General features: G+C 43.2%; 1 protein-coding gene across 1 annotated transcript in view; it reads left to right on the forward strand.

Moving 5' to 3' along the window:
• The window catches only part of LOC110524944 (A disintegrin and metalloproteinase with thrombospondin motifs 19), a 123,986-nt gene that overhangs the window by 68,246 nt on the left and 34,668 nt on the right, over positions 1 to 21,072 (forward strand). Inside the window, exons 15-17 of the mRNA XM_036976698.1 lie at positions 10,047 to 10,167; positions 11,897 to 11,977; positions 16,938 to 17,095. Coding sequence (XP_036832593.1) covers positions 10,047 to 10,167; positions 11,897 to 11,977; positions 16,938 to 17,095 — 360 coding nt within the window. The remainder of the gene's footprint in view (positions 1 to 10,046; positions 10,168 to 11,896; positions 11,978 to 16,937; positions 17,096 to 21,072) is intronic.

The raw sequence follows: 21,072 nt of genomic DNA on the forward strand, positions 1-21,072 counted from the left end.
CAGTAGTGTGTAGACAGTAGTGTGTAGTATGTAGACAGTAGTATGTAGACAGTAGTATGCAGACAGTAGTGTGTAGACAGTAGTATGTAGACAGTCGTGTGTAGACAGTAGTATGTAGACAGTAGTGTGTAGTATGTAGACAGTAGTATGTAGACAGTAGTATGCAGACAGTAGTGTGTAGACAGTAGTATGTAGACAGTAGTATGTAGACAGTAGTATGTAGACAGTAGAATGCAGACAGTAGTGTGTAGACAGTAGTGTGTAGTATGTAGACAGTAGTGTGTAGACAGTAGTATGTAGACAGTAGTGTGTAGTATGTAGACAGTAGTATGTAGACAGTAGTATGTAGACAGTAGTGTGTAGTATGTAGACAGTAGTATGTAGACAGTAGTATGCAGGCAGTAGTATGTAGACAGTAGTGTGTAGACAGTAGCATGTAGGCAGTAGTATGTAGACAGTAGTGTGTAGACAGTAGTATGTAGACAGTAGTGTGTAGTATGTAGACAGTAGTATGCAGACAGTAGTATGCAGACAGTAGTGTGTAGACAGTAGTATGTAGACAGTAGTGTGTAGACAGTAGTATGTAGACAGTAGTGTGTAGACAGTAGTATGCAGACAGTAGTGTGTAGACAGTAGTGTGTAGACAGTAGTGTGTAGACAGTGGTATGTAGACAGTAATGTGTAGACATTAGTATGTAGACAGTAGTGTGTAGTATGTAGACAGTAGTATGCAGACAGTAGTATGCAGACAGTAGTGTGTAGACAGTAGTATGTAGACAGTAGTGTGTAGACAGTAGTATGTAGACAGTAGTATGTAGACAGTAGTATGTAGACAGTATTGTGTAGTATGTAGACAGTAGTATGTAGACAGTAGTATGTAGACAGTAGTGTGTAGGCAGTAGTATGTAGACAGTAGTGTGTAGACAGTAGTATGTAGACAGTAGTATGTAGACAGTAGTATGTAGACAGTATTGTGTAGTATGTAGACAGTAGTATGTAGACAGTAGTATGTAGACAGTAGTGTGTAGACAGTAGTGTGTAGTATGTAGACAGTAGTATGCAGACAGTAGTATGCAGACAGTAGTGTGTAGACAGTAGTATGTAGACAGTAGTATGTAGACAGTAGTATGTAGACAGTAGTATGTAGACAGTAGTATGTAGACAGTATTGTGTAGTATGTAGACAGTAGTATGTAGACAGTAGTATGTAGACAGTAGTATGTAGACAGTAGTGTGTAGTATGTAGACAGTAGTATGCAGACAGTAGTATGCAGACAGTAGTGTGTAGACAGTAGTATGTAGACAGTAGTGTGTAGACAGTAGTATGTAGACAGTAGTATGTAGACAGTAGTATGTAGACAGTATTGTGTAGTATGTAGACAGTAGTATGTAGACAGTAGTATGTAGACAGTAGTGTGTAGACAGTAGTATGTAGGCAGTAGTATGTAGACAGTAGTATGTAGACATTAGTATGTAGACAGTAGTGTGTAGTATGTAGACAGTAGTATGCAGACAGTAGTATGCAGGCAGTAGTGTGTAGACAGTAGTATGTAGACAGTAGTGTGTAGACAGTAGTATGTAGACAGTAGTATGTAGACAGTAGTGTGTAGTATGTAGACAGTAGTGTGTAGACAGTAGTATGTAGACAGTAGTGTGTAGACAGTAGTGTGTAGTATGTAGACAGTAGTATGTAGACAGTAGTATGCAGACAGTAGTGTGTAGACAGTAGTATGTAGACAGTAGTGTGTAGTATGTAGACAGTAGTGTGTAGACAGTAGTATGTAGACAGTAGTGTGTAGACAGTAGTGTGTAGTATGTAGACAGTAGTATGTAGACAGTAGCGTGTAGACAGTAGTATGTAGACAGTAGTATGTAGACAGTAGTATGTAGACAGTAGTGTGTAAACAGTGAATACACCCCTGGCTAAACTGGGCCTGTTTGGTTCCTAGTGAATACACTCCTGGCTAAACTGGGCCTGTTTGGTTCCTAGTGAATACACCCCTGGCTAAACTGGGCCTGTTTGGTTCCTAGTGAATACACCCCTGGCTAAACTGGGCCTGTTTGGTTCCTAGTGAATACACCCCTGGCTAAACTGGGCCTGTTTGGTTCCTAGTGAATACACCCCTGGCTAAACTGGGCCTGTTTGGTTCCTAGTGAATACACCCCTGGCTAAACTGGGCCTGTTTGGTTCCTAGTGAATACACCCCTGGCTAAACTGGGCCTGTTTGGTTCCTAGTGAATACACTCCTGGCTAAACTGGACCTGTTTGGTTCCTAGTGAATACACCCCTGGCTAAACTGGGATGTACAATACACATTAACAGATGCTGTCCTACATTATACTTCTCTATCACCCACCCAAATCAGCCCTCCACCCAAAGTAGTCTCCTATTGTACAAAAATATGTCTAGGCCTGTCTGAGATTACAGTAGTATGTAGACAGTAGTATGTAGACAGTAGTATGTAGACAGTAGTGTGTAGACAGTAATGTGTAGACAGTAGTATGTCGACAGTAGTGTGTGGACAGTAGTGTGTAGACAGTAGTATGTAGACAGTAGTATGTAGACAGTAGTATGTAGACAGTAGTGTGTAGTATGTAGACAGTAGTATGTAGACAGTCGTGTGTAGACAGTAGTATGTAGACAGTAGTGTGTAGTATGTAGACAGTAGTATGTAGACAGTAGTATGCAGACAGTAGTGTGTAGACAGTAGTATGTAGACAGTAGTATGTAGACAGTAGTATGTAGACAGTAGAATGCAGACAGTAGTGTGTAGACAGTAGTGTGTAGTATGTAGACAGTAGTGTGTAGACAGTAGTATGTAGACAGTAGTGTGTAGTATGTAGACAGTAGTATGTAGACAGTAGTATGTAGACAGTAGTGTGTAGTATGTAGACAGTAGTATGTAGACAGTAGTATGCAGGCAGTAGTATGTAGACAGTAGTGTGTAGACAGTAGCATGTAGGCAGTAGTATGTAGACAGTAGTGTGTAGACAGTAGTATGTAGACAGTAGTGTGTAGTATGTAGACAGTAGTATGCAGACAGTAGTATGCAGACAGTAGTGTGTAGACAGTAGTATGTAGACAGTAGTGTGTAGACAGTAGTATGTAGACAGTAGTGTGTAGACAGTAGTATGCAGACAGTAGTGTGTAGACAGTAGTGTGTAGACAGTAGTGTGTAGACAGTGGTATGTAGACAGTAATGTGTAGACATTAGTATGTAGACAGTAGTGTGTAGTATGTAGACAGTAGTATGCAGACAGTAGTATGCAGACAGTAGTGTGTAGACAGTAGTATGTAGACAGTAGTGTGTAGACAGTAGTATGTAGACAGTAGTATGTAGACAGTAGTATGTAGACAGTATTGTGTAGTATGTAGACAGTAGTATGTAGACAGTAGTATGTAGACAGTAGTGTGTAGGCAGTAGTATGTAGACAGTAGTGTGTAGACAGTAGTATGTAGACAGTAGTATGTAGACAGTAGTATGTAGACAGTATTGTGTAGTATGTAGACAGTAGTATGTAGACAGTAGTATGTAGACAGTAGTGTGTAGACAGTAGTGTGTAGTATGTAGACAGTAGTATGCAGACAGTAGTATGCAGACAGTAGTGTGTAGACAGTAGTATGTAGACAGTAGTATGTAGACAGTAGTATGTAGACAGTAGTATGTAGACAGTAGTATGTAGACAGTATTGTGTAGTATGTAGACAGTAGTATGTAGACAGTAGTATGTAGACAGTAGTATGTAGACAGTAGTGTGTAGTATGTAGACAGTAGTATGCAGACAGTAGTATGCAGACAGTAGTGTGTAGACAGTAGTATGTAGACAGTAGTGTGTAGACAGTAGTATGTAGACAGTAGTATGTAGACAGTAGTATGTAGACAGTATTGTGTAGTATGTAGACAGTAGTATGTAGACAGTAGTATGTAGACAGTAGTGTGTAGACAGTAGTATGTAGGCAGTAGTATGTAGACAGTAGTATGTAGACATTAGTATGTAGACAGTAGTGTGTAGTATGTAGACAGTAGTATGCAGACAGTAGTATGCAGGCAGTAGTGTGTAGACAGTAGTATGTAGACAGTAGTGTGTAGACAGTAGTATGTAGACAGTAGTATGTAGACAGTAGTGTGTAGTATGTAGACAGTAGTGTGTAGACAGTAGTATGTAGACAGTAGTGTGTAGACAGTAGTGTGTAGTATGTAGACAGTAGTATGTAGACAGTAGTATGCAGACAGTAGTGTGTAGACAGTAGTATGTAGACAGTAGTGTGTAGTATGTAGACAGTAGTGTGTAGACAGTAGTATGTAGACAGTAGTGTGTAGACAGTAGTGTGTAGTATGTAGACAGTAGTATGTAGACAGTAGCGTGTAGACAGTAGTATGTAGACAGTAGTATGTAGACAGTAGTATGTAGACAGTAGTGTGTAAACAGTGAATACACCCCTGGCTAAACTGGGCCTGTTTGGTTCCTAGTGAATACACTCCTGGCTAAACTGGGCCTGTTTGGTTCCTAGTGAATACACCCCTGGCTAAACTGGGCCTGTTTGGTTCCTAGTGAATACACCCCTGGCTAAACTGGGCCTGTTTGGTTCCTAGTGAATACACCCCTGGCTAAACTGGGCCTGTTTGGTTCCTAGTGAATACACCCCTGGCTAAACTGGGCCTGTTTGGTTCCTAGTGAATACACCCCTGGCTAAACTGGGCCTGTTTGGTTCCTAGTGAATACACCCCTGGCTAAACTGGGCCTGTTTGGTTCCTAGTGAATACACTCCTGGCTAAACTGGGCCTGTTTGGTTCCTAGTGAATACACCCCTGGCTAAACTGGGATGTACAATACACATTAACAGATGCTGTCCTACATTATACTTCTCTATCACCCACCCAAATCAGCCCTCCACCCAAAGTAGTCTCCTATTGTACAAAAATATGTCTAGGCCTGTCTGAGATTACAGTAGTATGTAGACAGTAGTATGTAGACAGTAGTATGTAGACAGTAGTGTGTAGACAGTAATGTGTAGACAGTAGTATGTCGACAGTAGTGTGTGGACAGTAGTGTGTAGACAGTAGTATGTAGACAGTAGTATGTAGACAGTAGTATGTAGACAGTAGTGTGTAGTATGTAGACAGTAGTATGTAGACAGTAGTGTGTAGACAGTAGTGTGTAGTATGTAGACAGTAGTGTGTAGCCAGTAGTATGTAGACAGTAGTGTGTAGACAGTAGTGTGTAGTATGTAGACAGTAGTATGTAGATAGTAGTATGCAGACAGTAGTATGTAGACAGTAGTGTGTAGACAGTAGTGTGTAGACAGTAGTGTGTAGACAGTAGTATGTAGGCAGTAGTATGTAGACAGTAGTGTGTAGACAGTAGTATGTAGACAGTAGTGTGTAGACAGTAGTGTGTAGTATGTAGACAGTAGTATGTAGACAGTAGTATGCAGACAGTAGTGTGTAGACAGTAGTATGTAGACAGTAGTGTGTAGACAGTAGTATGTAGACAGTTGTGTGTAGTATGTAGACAGTAGTATGTAGACAGTAGTGTGTAGACAGTAGTGTGTAGTATGTAGACAGTAGTATGTAGACAGTAGTATGTAGACAGTAGTGTGTAGACAGTAGTGTGTAGTATGTAGACAGTAGTATGTAGACAGTAGTATGCAGACAGTAGTGTGTAGACAGTAGTATGTAGACAGTCGTGTGTAGACAGTAGTATGTAGACAGTAGTGTGTAGTATGTAGACAGTAGTATGTAGACAGTAGTATGCAGACAGTAGTGTGTAGACAGTAGTATGTAGACAGTAGTATGTAGACAGTAGTATGTAGACAGTAGAATGCAGACAGTAGTGTGTAGACAGTAGTGTGTAGTATGTAGACAGTAGTGTGTAGACAGTAGTATGTAGACAGTAGTGTGTAGTATGTAGACAGTAGTATGTAGACAGTAGTATGTAGACAGTAGTGTGTAGTATGTAGACAGTAGTATGTAGACAGTAGTATGCAGGCAGTAGTATGTAGACAGTAGTGTGTAGACAGTAGCATGTAGGCAGTAGTATGTAGACAGTAGTATGTAGACATTAGTATGTAGACAGTAGTGTGTAGTATGTAGACAGTAGTATGCAGACAGTAGTATGCAGGCAGTAGTGTGTAGACAGTAGTATGTAGACAGTAGTGTGTAGACAGTAGTATGTAGACAGTAGTATGTAGACAGTAGTGTGTAGTATGTAGACAGTAGTATGTAGACAGTAGAATGCAGACAGTAGTGTGTAGACAGTAGTGTGTAGTATGTAGACAGTAGTATGTAGACAGTAGTGTGTAGTATGTAGACAGTAGTATGTAGACAGTAGTATGTAGACAGTAGTATGTAGACAGTAGTATGTAGACAGTAGTGTGTAGACAGTAGTATGTAGACAGTAGTGTGTAGTATGTAGACAGTAGTATGCAGACAGTAGTATGTAGACAGTAGTATGTAGACAGTAGTATGTAGACAGTAGTATGTAGACAGTAGTATGTAGACAGTAGTATGCAGACAGTAGTATGTAGACAGTAGTATGTAGACAGTAGTATGCAGACAGTAGTGTGTAGACAGTAGTGTGTAGACAGTAGTATGTAGACAGTAGTGTGTAGTATGTAGACAGTAGTATGTAGACAGTAGTATGCAGACAGTAGTATGTAGACAGTAGTGTGTAGACAGTAGTATGTAGACAGTAGTATGTAGACAGTATAATGCAGACAGTAGTGTGTAGACAGTAGTGTGTAGTATGTAGACAGTAGTGTGTAGACAGTAGTGTGTAGACAGTAGTATGTAGGCAGTAGTATGTAGACAGTAGTATGTAGACAGTAGTATGTAGACATTAGTATGTAGACAGTAGTGTGTAGTATGTAGACAGTAGTATGCAGACAGTAGTATGCAGACAGTAGTGTGTAGACAGTAGCATGTAGGCAGTAGTATGTAGACAGTAGTATGTAGACATTAGTATGTAGACAGTAGTGTGTAGTATGTAGACAGTAGTATGCAGACAGTAGTATGCAGGCAGTAGTGTGTAGACAGTAGTATGTAGACAGTAGTGTGTAGACAGTAGTATGTAGACAGTAGTATGTAGACAGTAGTGTGTAGTATGTAGACAGTAGTATGTAGACAGTAGAATGCAGACAGTAGTGTGTAGACAGTAGTGTGTAGTATGTAGACAGTAGTGTGTAGACAGTAGTGTGTAGACAGTAGTATGTAGGCAGTAGTATGTAGACAGTAGTATGTAGACAGTAGTATGTAGACATTAGTATGTAGACAGTAGTGTGTAGTATGTAGACAGTAGTATGCAGACAGTAGTATGCAGACAGTAGTGTGTAGACAGTAGTGTGTAGACAGTAGTATGTAGACAGTAGTGTGTAGTATGTAGACAGTAGTATGCAGACCGTAGTATGCAGACAGTAGTGTGTAGACAGTAGTATGTAGACAGTAGTGTGTAGACAGTAGTATGTAGACAGTAGTGTGTAGACAGTAGTATGCAGACAGTAGTGTGTAGACAGTAGTATGTAGACAGTAGTGTGTAGACAGTGGTATGTAGACAGTAATGTGTAGACATTAGTATGTAGACAGTAGTGTGTAGTATGTAGACAGTAGTATGCAGACAGTAGTATGCAGACAGTAGTGTGTAGACAGTAGTATGTAGACAGTAGTGTGTAGACAGTAGTATGTAGACAGTAGTATGTAGACAGTAGTATGTAGACAGTATTGTGTAGTATGTAGACAGTAGTATGTAGACAGTAGTATGTAGACAGTAGTGTGTAGACAGTAGTATGTAGGCAGTAGTATGTAGACAGTAGTATGTAGACAGTAGTGTGTAGTATGTAGACAGTAGTATGCAGACAGTAGTATGCAGACAGTAGTGTGTAGACAGTAGTGTGTAGTATGTAGACAGTAGTGTGTAGACAGTAGTGTGTAGACAGTAGTATGTAGGCAGTAGTATGTAGACAGTAGTATGTAGACAGTAGTATGTAGACATTAGTATGTAGACAGTAGTGTGTAGTATGTAGACAGTAGTATGCAGACAGTAGTATGCAGACAGTAGTGTGTAGACAGTAGTGTGTAGACAGTAGTATGTAGACAGTAGTGTGTAGTATGTAGACAGTAGTATGCAGACAGTAGTATGCAGACAGTAGTGTGTAGACAGTAGTATGTAGACAGTAGTGTGTAGACAGTAGTATGTAGACAGTAGTGTGTAGACAGTAGTATGCAGACAGTAGTGTGTAGACAGTAGTGTGTAGACAGTAGTGTGTAGACAGTGGTATGTAGACAGTAATGTGTAGACATTAGTATGTAGACAGTAGTGTGTAGTATGTAGACAGTAGTATGCAGACAGTAGTATGCAGACAGTAGTGTGTAGACAGTAGTATGTAGACAGTAGTGTGTAGACAGTAGTATGTAGACAGTAGTATGTAGACAGTAGTATGTAGACAGTATTGTGTAGTATGTAGACAGTAGTATGTAGACAGTAGTATGTAGACAGTAGTGTGTAGGCAGTAGTATGTAGACAGTAGTGTGTAGACAGTAGTATGTAGACAGTAGTATGTAGACAGTAGTATGTAGACAGTATTGTGTAGTATGTAGACAGTAGTATGTAGACAGTAGTATGTAGACAGTAGTGTGTAGACAGTAGTGTGTAGTATGTAGACAGTAGTATGCAGACAGTAGTATGCAGACAGTAGTGTGTAGACAGTAGTATGTAGACAGTAGTATGTAGACAGTAGTATGTAGACAGTAGTATGTAGACAGTAGTATGTAGACAGTATTGTGTAGTATGTAGACAGTAGTATGTAGACAGTAGTATGTAGACAGTAGTATGTAGACAGTAGTGTGTAGTATGTAGACAGTAGTATGCAGACAGTAGTATGCAGACAGTAGTGTGTAGACAGTAGTATGTAGACAGTAGTGTGTAGACAGTAGTATGTAGACAGTAGTATGTAGACAGTAGTATGTAGACAGTATTGTGTAGTATGTAGACAGTAGTATGTAGACAGTAGTATGTAGACAGTAGTGTGTAGACAGTAGTATGTAGGCAGTAGTATGTAGACAGTAGTATGTAGACATTAGTATGTAGACAGTAGTGTGTAGTATGTAGACAGTAGTATGCAGACAGTAGTATGCAGGCAGTAGTGTGTAGACAGTAGTATGTAGACAGTAGTGTGTAGACAGTAGTATGTAGACAGTAGTATGTAGACAGTAGTGTGTAGTATGTAGACAGTAGTGTGTAGACAGTAGTATGTAGACAGTAGTGTGTAGACAGTAGTGTGTAGTATGTAGACAGTAGTATGTAGACAGTAGTATGCAGACAGTAGTGTGTAGACAGTAGTATGTAGACAGTAGTGTGTAGTATGTAGACAGTAGTGTGTAGACAGTAGTATGTAGACAGTAGTGTGTAGACAGTAGTGTGTAGTATGTAGACAGTAGTATGTAGACAGTAGCGTGTAGACAGTAGTATGTAGACAGTAGTATGTAGACAGTAGTATGTAGACAGTAGTGTGTAAACAGTGAATACACCCCTGGCTAAACTGGGCCTGTTTGGTTCCTAGTGAATACACTCCTGGCTAAACTGGGCCTGTTTGGTTCCTAGTGAATACACCCCTGGCTAAACTGGGCCTGTTTGGTTCCTAGTGAATACACCCCTGGCTAAACTGGGCCTGTTTGGTTCCTAGTGAATACACCCCTGGCTAAACTGGGCCTGTTTGGTTCCTAGTGAATACACCCCTGGCTAAACTGGGCCTGTTTGGTTCCTAGTGAATACACCCCTGGCTAAACTGGGATGTACAATACACATTAACAGATGCTGTCCTATATTTTTGTACAATAGGAGACTACTTTACATTGTCCAAGTTCTCCAAAGCAGCCGAACTAGACTGTCAGTCAACAGTCGATCAAACCTTTTTTTAAACCACCACTGCCCCCCCCCCCCCCCCCCCCCCCGTCATCAGAGGACAACATTATTTTAAGCTTTATTTCTGTTTAACTGTATTATCTACAATGTGAGAATGTTGTTAACCCGAGGTGTCTGTGTTGTTGTCCAGAAAGTGGGCTGTGACAGGATCCTGAGTTCGATGGCAAGAGAGGACCACTGTGGGGTGTGTAATGGCAACGGCAAGTCTTGTAAGGTCATCAAGGGGGACTTCAACCACACCAAAGGAGCAGGTACCGTACCGTCAGTACCCGCACTAACCCCCTCAGTAGGTTTAGGGCAACCTTGCCCCTAGACGCTGATCTTGGGTCAGTTTAGCATTTTCCCCACGAATGGTTAAGGTTAGGATTCGGGGAAGAGGAAGCTGATCAGAGATCTGTACCTAGGGGGAATCTTCAAAGTGCTGCGTAACGTTACCTCTGGCTGCCAATCTCCCTCGGTTTGTCTTAGAGAGTCTCACAGATCTGGACTTTATCTCCTAACAAGCTGTAGCACTATTACAGGGAATGTTCTTCATATTTGAATGAAGAGTATGGATTAAAAACAGTGTTGAATTACTGTTGATAAACTCCCTAAATGATTTATATCCAAGTTGGATTGAATTTTGATTAAACTTTTACGGATCATTCATCACTTTCTATTGTAGCTTGTTGGTTAAAAAAAAATATTGGTTGTATGTTTAAGCAATAAGGCCCGAGGGGGTGTGGTATATGGCCAATATACCACGGCTAAGGGCTGTTATATAAGCGCGACGCAACGTGGAGTGCCTGAATTCAGCCCTTAGCCGTGGTATATTGGCCATATATCACAAACCCCCGGGGTGCCTTACTGCTATTATAAACTGGTTACCAACGTAATTAGAGCTGGAAAATAAATGTTTTGTCATACCCGTGGTATACAGTCTGATATACCACAGCTGTCAGCCAATCAGCATTCAGGGCTTGAACCACCCAGTTTATAATGCTCTATAATAACTTTTACAAGTTATTTAGCAGAGCCTCTTATCCAGAGTGAGAAAGCATATTTTTTATTTTTTTTCCCCATACTGGTCCCCCCCCCGTGGGACTTGAACCCACAACCCTGGCATTGCAAGTGTCATGCTCTACCAACTGAGCCACATGGTAGCAGTACAGTGAAAAAGTAATGACATCATTATTAACTACCAATAAAAGTTTACCACAGCCCAAGGAGAGAGCGAGAGAAAACAGGAAGGAATTTACAGCTCTTCTTTTTTTTTTTTTGTTCACACACGGGGTCCGATTATTAAAACTCATCATTATTCACAAGAGACACAGTTACGTATTTATATCAAACGTATCAGTCAAACTGGATGTCACAAACGGACAGTTTTTAAGTTAGGTCATTCATTACTTGCAGAGTTATTTTCTGCTATGAAAAAAGAAAAGGACCTAGCCTCTCCTCCGTGGACCCTGAATCAGCACTAAGCTGTATCTTAAAGACTGGACAAAGTTTTTAAAAAATCACCCTTTTGAATACTACTTCAAAGCAAGTTCAGATTACACAGCGAACAATGTCAACATCCTGTGCGATGAATGGCTATGGCTCGGCAACGGTGAGGGACACCTTTCTCGACCTTGAATGGATCTCATTCATACGTACTCAAGCTCCCCGGACCACGCTAGGCTAACTGTGACCATCAGTTAGGTAGCAGGGGGACCTCACACATAGATCCATTCACGGCCTGTGATCCCGAGCACAGGGGGGGGGGTAGAGACACACATGAACACACAGTACAGTACAGGCTCTTCCAGTCGACCCGCCTGGCTCTCTTAGATGTGAAGTGACTGAACTGTACGTTACATGTACACATGGTACTAGTGAGCTAGATAGTTCTAGTGCTGGCATGGACCCAACAACCGTACAGTTACAACCCCCCCCCCCCCCCCCCCCTCTCTCTCTACCTCTCTCTTTATCTCTCTCTCTCCACCTCTTTCCCCTCAGGCTATGTGGAAGCTGTGATCATCCCCAAAGGGGCCAGGAGAATCAGAGTGATGGAAGAAAAGCCTGCACAGAGTTATTTGGGTAAGATACGGACCGCTGTTGCTTTGTCTAACAGGGTGATACAGTAGCAAACAACTCTCTTGAATCTAGCAGTAGTCCTTTTGTATGTCTCTAATAGGGTGCCCATATGACTTTAAATATAACACACTCATTTTTGCCTGGGAAGCACATTTTCTCTTCACCGAAGTCCAGAGGGCTATATACCCCTATGGCAACCTCATCGGCAACCTCATCGGCCACCTCATCGTCCACCTCATCGTCCACCTCATCGGCCACCTCATCGTCCACCTCATCGTCTACCTCATCGTCCACCTCATCGGCAACCTCATCGGCCACCTCATCGTCTACCTCATCGCCCACCTCATCGACCACCTAATCGGCCACCTCATCGTCCACCTCATCGTCCACCTCATCGGCAACCTCATCGTCTACCTCATCGTCCACCTCATCGACCACCTAATCGGCCACCTCATCGGCCACCTCATCGGCCACCTCATCGTCCACCTCATCGGCAACCTCATCGGCCACGTCATCGTCCACCTCATCGGCAACCTCATCGGCCACCTCATCGTCTACCTCATCGGCAACCTCATCGGCCACCTCATCGTCTACCTCATCGTCCACCTCATCGACCACCTAATCGGCCACCTCATCGGCCACCTCATCGTCCACCTCATCGGCAACCTCATCGTCTACCTCATCGTCCACCTCATCGACCACCTAATCGGCCACCTCATCGGCCACCTCATCGGCCACCTCATCGTCCACCTCATCGGCAACCTCATCGGCCACCTCATCGTCTACCTCATCGGCAACCTCATCGGCCACCTCATCGTCTACCTCATCGTCCACCTCATCGGCAACCTCATCGGCCACCTCATCGTCTACCTCATCGTCCACCTCATCGACCACCTCATCGGCCACCTCATCGGCCACCTCATCGGCCACCTTATCGGCCACCTCATCGGCAACCTCATCGGCCACCTCATCCAGCTTTACAGAGAGAGCATCAACTCCCACAGCTCTAGCATTCACATCCACACACACTCTCCTCTCATCACTCCTCTCAATCCACTTGGTCCGTTCAAGTCGCTGCTCTTGGATCAGTCCTTCCCCATCTTAAGAGAGATAACACTTAAGGTGGGCGTACACTCCACGATTTAGCTGTCCCAGACAAGTTTTTGTCGTTGCCTACTTGGGGGTTTGGTCGTCACCAACGCTTGTTTCAATGTGAGCGGGTCATCGACCCAATCTGAGGGTCCCGTCTTTGAGTCGTCCCAGAGGTCCTGTTATTTTCAAACATGTTTGATTTTATCGGTACAAATACTGCAATACTCTTGTAGTGTGAGGTGTGCAACGACAGGTTTTCAGAAAGGTCATCAGCAATAGCCAATGAGAGAAGAAGCCAGTGAGATGATGACATTGTATCGTATCACCCAGAATGTGTAGACTCCAATGATGTATATAAACCATGGATTGCTGATGCTATGCATTAGCCAATGATAGGCTTTGAAGCCACCGAGGAACAGTGACATCAGTCCTTAAAAAGAAAATGATGCTTTAAGGAAAAAATGTTTGTATATATTTTATTTTTTAATGTTTAGCTCACATAATATAATTTTAAAGTATCCATTAAGGTGTCTGTAATATAATTCATATGGTAAAAACCAATGTAGACATTAATAAATGCATTTCTCTAGCTGGCAAAATATTTTTTTTACAATGTTGAGAGAGTGCCAAGATGGAGGTGCATTGGCTTCAAAACAGCGCCCCCTGTTAGGTATCTAGTGTATATATAAATCGTTGGTAGATTCTCGAGCAGGAGTGATGACTACTACTAGCCCACTAGTATGCTTACTCTGAAGTTCACAAGCAATGATGAAGGACCTCACATCTAAACACAATCTATTCACATCATTGCTTTCAGAATCCTCACGACCAACGGAAGAACCTGTAGTGTGTGACCCCCGTCTGCCAGAATGTGTAGTGTGTGACCTCCGTCTGCCAGAATGTGTAGTGTGTGACCTCCGTCTGCCAGAATGTTTAGTGTGTGACCTCCGTCTGCCAGAATGTGTAGTGTGTGACCTCCGTCTGCCAGAATGTGTAGTGTGTGACCTCCGTCTGCCAGAATGTGTAGTGTGTGACCCCCGTCTGCCAGAATGTGTAGTGTGTGACCCCCATCTGCCAGAATGTGTAGTGTGTGACCCCCGTCTGCCAGAATGTGTAGTGTGTGCACCACTAAGTTGGGAAGACAAAAAACGTAATGAAAGACGTTTGTTTAATGTGAGAGGCTCAGCGATGTTAGGCTTTTGAAAGTCGTGTAGTGTACGCCTGGTATTACTCCCCCAGCTCCTTCACATCTATCCAGAGATCACCCCTCTCAGCTTTCATGTGCCCAGTCCACTGCTCTTAGATAAGTCCTTCCCTCAGCTTTAGTGAGAGAGCGTTACTCCCCCAGCTTTCGAGTCTCACTAACTTCCTGAACTCCTCCACATTTCCTCTCATCTTTCACGTGCCCAATCCACTGCTCTCAGATTAGTCCTTCAGCCAGCTTTAGTGAGAGAGCATTAGTTCCCCAGCTCCACACATCTCCTCTCATCTCTCATATGCCTGTCTTTCAGATGTCTCTCTTTCAGATGACTCCTAGTGTAACCACACAACACAGGCCCTGCGCTGTATCCATCTGTCTAATATGTGTCAGCAGATCTGCCTGCTATCAGGGAATAATCTGTCTCAAGTGGCACCCTATTCCCTATGTAGTGCACTACTTATAGCCATTTGGGATTCAGCCTGACTGTTTTCCTCCCCTGCCTGCTAGCGTCCTGACTCCTGCCTTTAATGTGATTAGGAACCACGCGGCGGCTCACTTCGAAAACACTGAGAGGCTGCTGGGGCAATCCCGTCTACTTCCCCAGAGTCCCTACTTCCCCAATGTCTCTACTTCCCCAGTGTCTCTACTTCACCAAAGTCTCTATCTCCCTCTCCTCTCTACTTCCCCCTCCTCTCTACTACCCCTCCTCTCTACTTCCCCCTCCTCTCTACTTCCCCCTCCTCTCTACTTCCCCGTCCTCTCTACTACCCCTCCTCTCTACTTCCCCCTCCTCTCTACTACCCCTCCTCTCTACTTCCCCCTCCTCTCTACTACCCCTCCTCTCTACTTCCCCCTCTTCTCTAATACCCCTCCTCTCTACTACCCCTCCTCTCTACTTCCCCAGTGTCTCTACTTCCCCCACCACCATTCCTTCCTCACTCCCCATTCGCTAAGCCATCCCTCTCCACCCTCCCAGGATGCCAATCTGCTAAGGAGAAGCCAAATGAGTTCAAACGCATGTAGAGGGAAGAGTGATAAGATTGGACAAGAGGTTACTGTTAGGATTCTGGCGAGTGTGTGTGTGTGTGTGTGTGTGTGTGTGTGTGTGTGTGTGTGTGTGTGTGTGTGTGTGTGGAGAGAATAACACCATTCTACAGTATGTTATAGAATACATTATCAAAGGAGATAAACAAGGTTCAAAAAACACGCATCAATATATATTGACGTTTCAAATAATTATGTAAACTCGCCAAGCTCCTAAAGTGAAAATTCCCCATAAACTGAATACAAACACATCTAAGATGAAGGCCTGAAGGACCTCACATCTAAACACGTCTAAGATGAAGGACCTCACATCTAAACGTGTCTAAGATGAAGGACCTCATAGTTAAACACATCTAAGATGAAGGACCTCACAGTTAAACACGTCTGAGATGAAGGACCTCACAGCTAAACACGTCTAAGATGAAGGACCTCACATCTAAACACATCTAAGATGAAGGACCTCACAGCTAAACACGTCTAAGATGAAGGACCTCACAGTTAAATACATCTAAGATGAAGGACCTCACAGTTAAACACGTCTAAGATGAAGGACCTCACAGCTAAACACGTCTAAGATGAAGGACCTCACATCTAAACACATCTAAGATGAAGGACCTCACAGCTAAACACGTCTAAGATGAAGGACCTCACAGTTAAACACGTCTAAGATGAAGGACCTCACATCTAAGATGAAGGACCTCACAGTTAAACACATCTAAGATGAAGGACCTCACATCTAAACACATCTGAGATGAACGACCTCACAGTTAAACACATCTAAGATGAAGGACCTCACAGTTAAACACATCTAAGATGAAGGACCTCACATCTAAACACATCTGAGATGAAGGACCTCACAGTTAAACACATCTAAGATGAAGGACCTCACATCTAAACACATCTAAGATGAAGGACCTCACATCTAAACGTGTCTAAGATGAAGGACCTCACATCTAAACACATCTAAGATGAAGGACCTCACATCTAAACGTGTCTAAGATGAAGGACCTCACATCTAAACACGTCTAAGATGAAGGACCTCACAGTTAAATACATCTAAGATGAAGGACCTCACAGTTAAACACGTCTAAGATGAAGGACCTCACAGTTAAACACGTCTTAGATGAAGGACCTCACATCTAAACACGTATAAGATGAAGGACCTCACATCTAAACACATCTAAGATGAATGACCTCACAGTTAAACACGTCTAAGATGAAGGACCTCACATCTAAACACGTCTAAGATGAAGGACCTCACAGCTAAACACATCTAAGATGAAGGCCCCTCACAGCTAAACACGTCTAAGATGAAGGACCTCACAGTTAAACACATCTAAGATGAAGGCCCCTCACAGCTAAGTGGTAAACAGAACTTTAGCCAGACTGCTGCCTTGTATTTTTCCTCCCTCACAGTATCAACAACATCCGTCCACAGAGTGGGTACAAGTTACATGTGCATCAAAACACTGGAAACATCCCAAAATGGTACTCTATTCACTATATAATGGACTACATTTAACCAGAGCCCATAAATTACTATCTAGGGAATAAGGGTACCATTTGGAACTGTAACCATTAAGTCCCAAATTATCTCTGCTGCATTTCCTTGTTTACTTTCTGCAGCACTCAAAGACACAAACAAGCATTCCATCAACAGCGACTGGAAGATAGACCGCCCAGGAGCCTTCAACATGGCGGGCACCACCGTTCACTACGTCCGGAGGGGACTGTGGGAGAAAATGTCAGCCAGAGGTCCCACTACCTCCCCGCTGCATCTCATGGTAAATGACTTCCTTATTTCCTTTATGTCTCTGTAAACCTGGGTTCAAATATTATTTGGAATCTTTGAACCTACTTTCAGCGTTTGCTTTAGCCTGCCTTGAGTGGCTCAGTTGTTAGAGCTACGGTACTTGCGATGCCAGGGTTGTGGGTTTGAGTCCCTCGGGGCATTAGTATCAATGGAAAATGTATGCGTTCACTACTGTAAATTGCTCTGGAATAAGAGTGTCTGCTGATGTGCAGGGTTTTCACTTATGTGACTTTTAGTTTCATTACAACAGGCAAGCACATCATTTTTAAGTGATTTCAGATTATACTTGAACCCAGGGCTGCTCTGTGGGTTTACATCCATCGGTGGTCACGTCATTGTGGTCGGGATCACTAGTCCTGAGGTGCTACCAGGGCTATGCAGCATTTCAGCATTGTGGTCGGGTCCACTAGTCCTGAGGTGCTACCAGGGCTATGCAGCATTTCAGCATTGTGGTCGGGTCCATTAGTCCTGAGGTGCTACCAGGGCTATGCAGCATTTCAGCATTGTGGTTGGGTCCATTAGTCCTGAGGTGCTACCAGGGCTATGCAGCATTTCAGCATTGTGGTCGGGTCCACTAGTCCTGAGGTGCTACCAGGGCTATGCAGCATTTCAGCATTGTGGTCGGGTCCATTAGTCCTGAGGTGCTACCAGGGCTATGCAGCATTTCAGCATTGTGGTCACGTTCCCTAGTCCTGATGTGCTACCAGGGCTATGCAGCATTTCAGCATTGTGGTCGGGTCCACTAGTCCTCAGAAGCTACCAGGTCTATGCAAGCTTTTGTTCCAGCCCAGCACTAAAACACTAGATCCAACTAATCAACTCATCATCAAGGCCTTGATTCAAGTTTTCAGTGCTGAGCTGGAACAAAAAAATGGCTTACCTTGTAGCTTTTTCTGACTGTTGTAGTAGGTGACGTCTCAACTCACAAACCCTTTATGAACTCATCATATATACCGGTTTGTTATTACACTGCTGTACAACAGACATTACACTGCTGTACAACAGACATTACACTGCTGTACAACAGACATTACACTGCTGTACAACAGACATTACGCTGCTGTGCAACAGACATTACACTGCTGTACAACAGACATTACACTGCTGTACAACAGACATTACACTGCTGTACAACAGACATTACACTGCTGTGCAACAGACATTACACTGCTGTGCAACAGACATTACGCTGCTGTGCAACAGACATTACGCTGCTGTACAACAGACATTACGCTGCTGTACAACAGACATTATGCTGCTGTACAACAGACATTATGCTGCTGTACAACAGACATTACACTGCTGTACAACAGACATTACACTGCTGTGCAACAGACATTACACTGCTGTGCAACAGACATTACGCTGCTGTACAACAGACATTACACTGCTGTGCAACAGACATTACACTGCTGTGCAACAGACATTACACTGCTGTGCAACAGACAATACACTGCTGTGCAACAGACATTACACAGCTGTGCAACAGACATTACACTGCTGTGCAACAGACATTACACTGCTGTACAACAGACATTACACTGCTGTGCAACAGACATTACGCTGCTGTGCAACAGACATTACACTGCTGTGCAACAGACATTACACTGCTGTACAACAGACATTACACTGCTGTACAACAGACATTACGCTGCTGTGCAACAGACATTACGCTGCTGTACAACAGACATTATGCTGCTGTGCAACAGACATTACGCTGCTGTACAACAGACATTATGCTGCTGTACAACTGACATTATGCTGCTGTACAACAGACATTACACAGCTGTACAACAGACAAAGCAGTAAACATGTCTAATGGAACTACGGAATTTCTGGTGGTACTATATCCACAGGCGGAAGCGCACTCCCCATATGTCAGGTCAGGTTGTGAGTTGGCCTGTGACCAGCCTGGCAGCCTGAGCGCAGACGCGATTAATGATTGAGGATATGATGGGCTGCACGGCTGCCGTTATTAGCTGGCTGCGGCTAGCGACAGCTCTGTCATTGCTGAGATTAGGGTTATAATTTGAATAGGATTAGCCTCCTGACAACTACTAATGAGATTATGTGTTAACGGGGGAAAGGGAGGGGTGTGCATCATGATAAATCGTGTCCTGCACGGTGGTTTCATGAAGTAATAAATGTTCATTGATAACAGTAGCGTGTGGGCGGCAATATGATATCAAATCAATACGATATCAAATCAATACGATATTAAATCAATACGATATCAAATCAATACGATATCAAATCAATACGATATCAAATCAATACGATATTAAATCAATATGATATCAAATCAATACGATATCAAATCAATACGATATCAAATCAATACGATATCAAATCAATACGATATTAAATCAATACGATATTAAATCAATACGATATCAAATCAATACGATATTAAATCAATACGATATCAAATCAATACAATATCAAATCAATACGAGATCAAATCAATACGAGATCAAATCAATACGATATCAAATCAATACGAGATCAAATCAATACGATATCAAATCAATACGATATCAAATCATGTCTCAGTGGTTTTGGAAAGTGTCTCTTCAAAAACAGTTGTTTGTTTCTTCTCCATTTTTGGGAATGAAGTGTATGTATTGTAATGTTTTTATTTCAATGTATTTACGGAGGAAATAGTCTTTTGAGAAGCTATCCAGTGTTTGTGTACTTTGAAGATTATTCGAAGACCAAGGCTCAAATAAATACAAGTATTTTTCTGAAACAATCCTTAGTCCCTAACCCCTAGTCCCTAACCCTTAGTCCCTAACCCCTAGTCCCAACCCTTAGTTTCTTACCCCTAGTCCCTAACCCTTAGTCCCTAACCCTTAGTCCCTAACCCCTAGTCCCTAACCCTTAGTCCCTAACCCCTAGTCCCTAACCCTTAGTCCCTAACCCTTGGTCCCTAAGCCCTAGTCCCAACCCTTAGTTTCTTACCCCTAGTCCCTAACCCCTAGTCCCTAACCCTTAGTCCCTAACCCCTAGTCCCTAACCCTTAGTCCCTAACCCCTAGTCCCTAACCCTGGGTCCCTAACCCTTAGTCCCTAACCCATAGTCCCTAACCCCTAGTCCCTAACCCTTAGTCCCTAAACCCTAGTCCCTAACCCCTAGTCCCTAACCCTTAGTCCCTAACCCCTAGTCCCTAAACCTTAGTCCCTAACCCTTAGTCCCTAACCCCTAGTCCTTAACCCTTAGTCCCTAACCCCTAGTCCCTAACCCTTAGTCCCTAACCCCTAGACCCTAACCCCTAGTCCCTAACCCTTAGTCTCTAACCCCTAGTCCCCAACCCTTAGACCCTAAACCCTAGTCTTTAACCCCTAGTCCCTAACCCTTAGTCCCTAACCCCTAGTCCCTAACCCTTAGTCCCTAACCCTTAGTCACAAACCCCTAGTCCCTAACCCCTAGTCCCTAACCCTTAGTCCTTAACCCCTAGTCCCTAAACCTTAGTCCCTAACCCTTAGTCCCTAACCCCTAGTCCTTAACCCTTAGTCCCTAACCCCTAGTCCCTAACCCTTAGTCCCTAACCCCTAGTCCCTAACCCTTAGTCCCTAACCCCTAGTCCCCAACCCTTAGTCCCTAAACCCTAGTCCCTAACCCCTAGTCCCTAACCCTTAGTCCCTAACCCCTAGTCCCTAACCCGTAGTCCCTAACCCCTAGTCCCAACCCTTAGTTTCTTACCCCTAGTCCCTAACCCTTAGTCCCTAACCCGTAGTCCCTAACCCTTAGTCCCTAACCCCTAGTCCCTAACCCCTAGTCCCTAACCCTAGTTCCAACCCTTAGTTTCTTACCCCTAGTCCCTAACCCCTAGTCCCTAACCCTTAGTCCCTAAGCCCTAGTCCCAACCCTTAGTCCCTAAACCCTAGTCCCTAACCCTTAGTCCCTAACCCCTAGTCCCTAACCCTTAGTCCCTAACCCCTAGTCCCT

This window comes from Oncorhynchus mykiss, chromosome 5 (assembly GCF_013265735.2).
Source record: "Oncorhynchus mykiss isolate Arlee chromosome 5, USDA_OmykA_1.1, whole genome shotgun sequence".
NCBI classification, from domain to species: domain Eukaryota; kingdom Metazoa; phylum Chordata; class Actinopteri; order Salmoniformes; family Salmonidae; genus Oncorhynchus; species Oncorhynchus mykiss.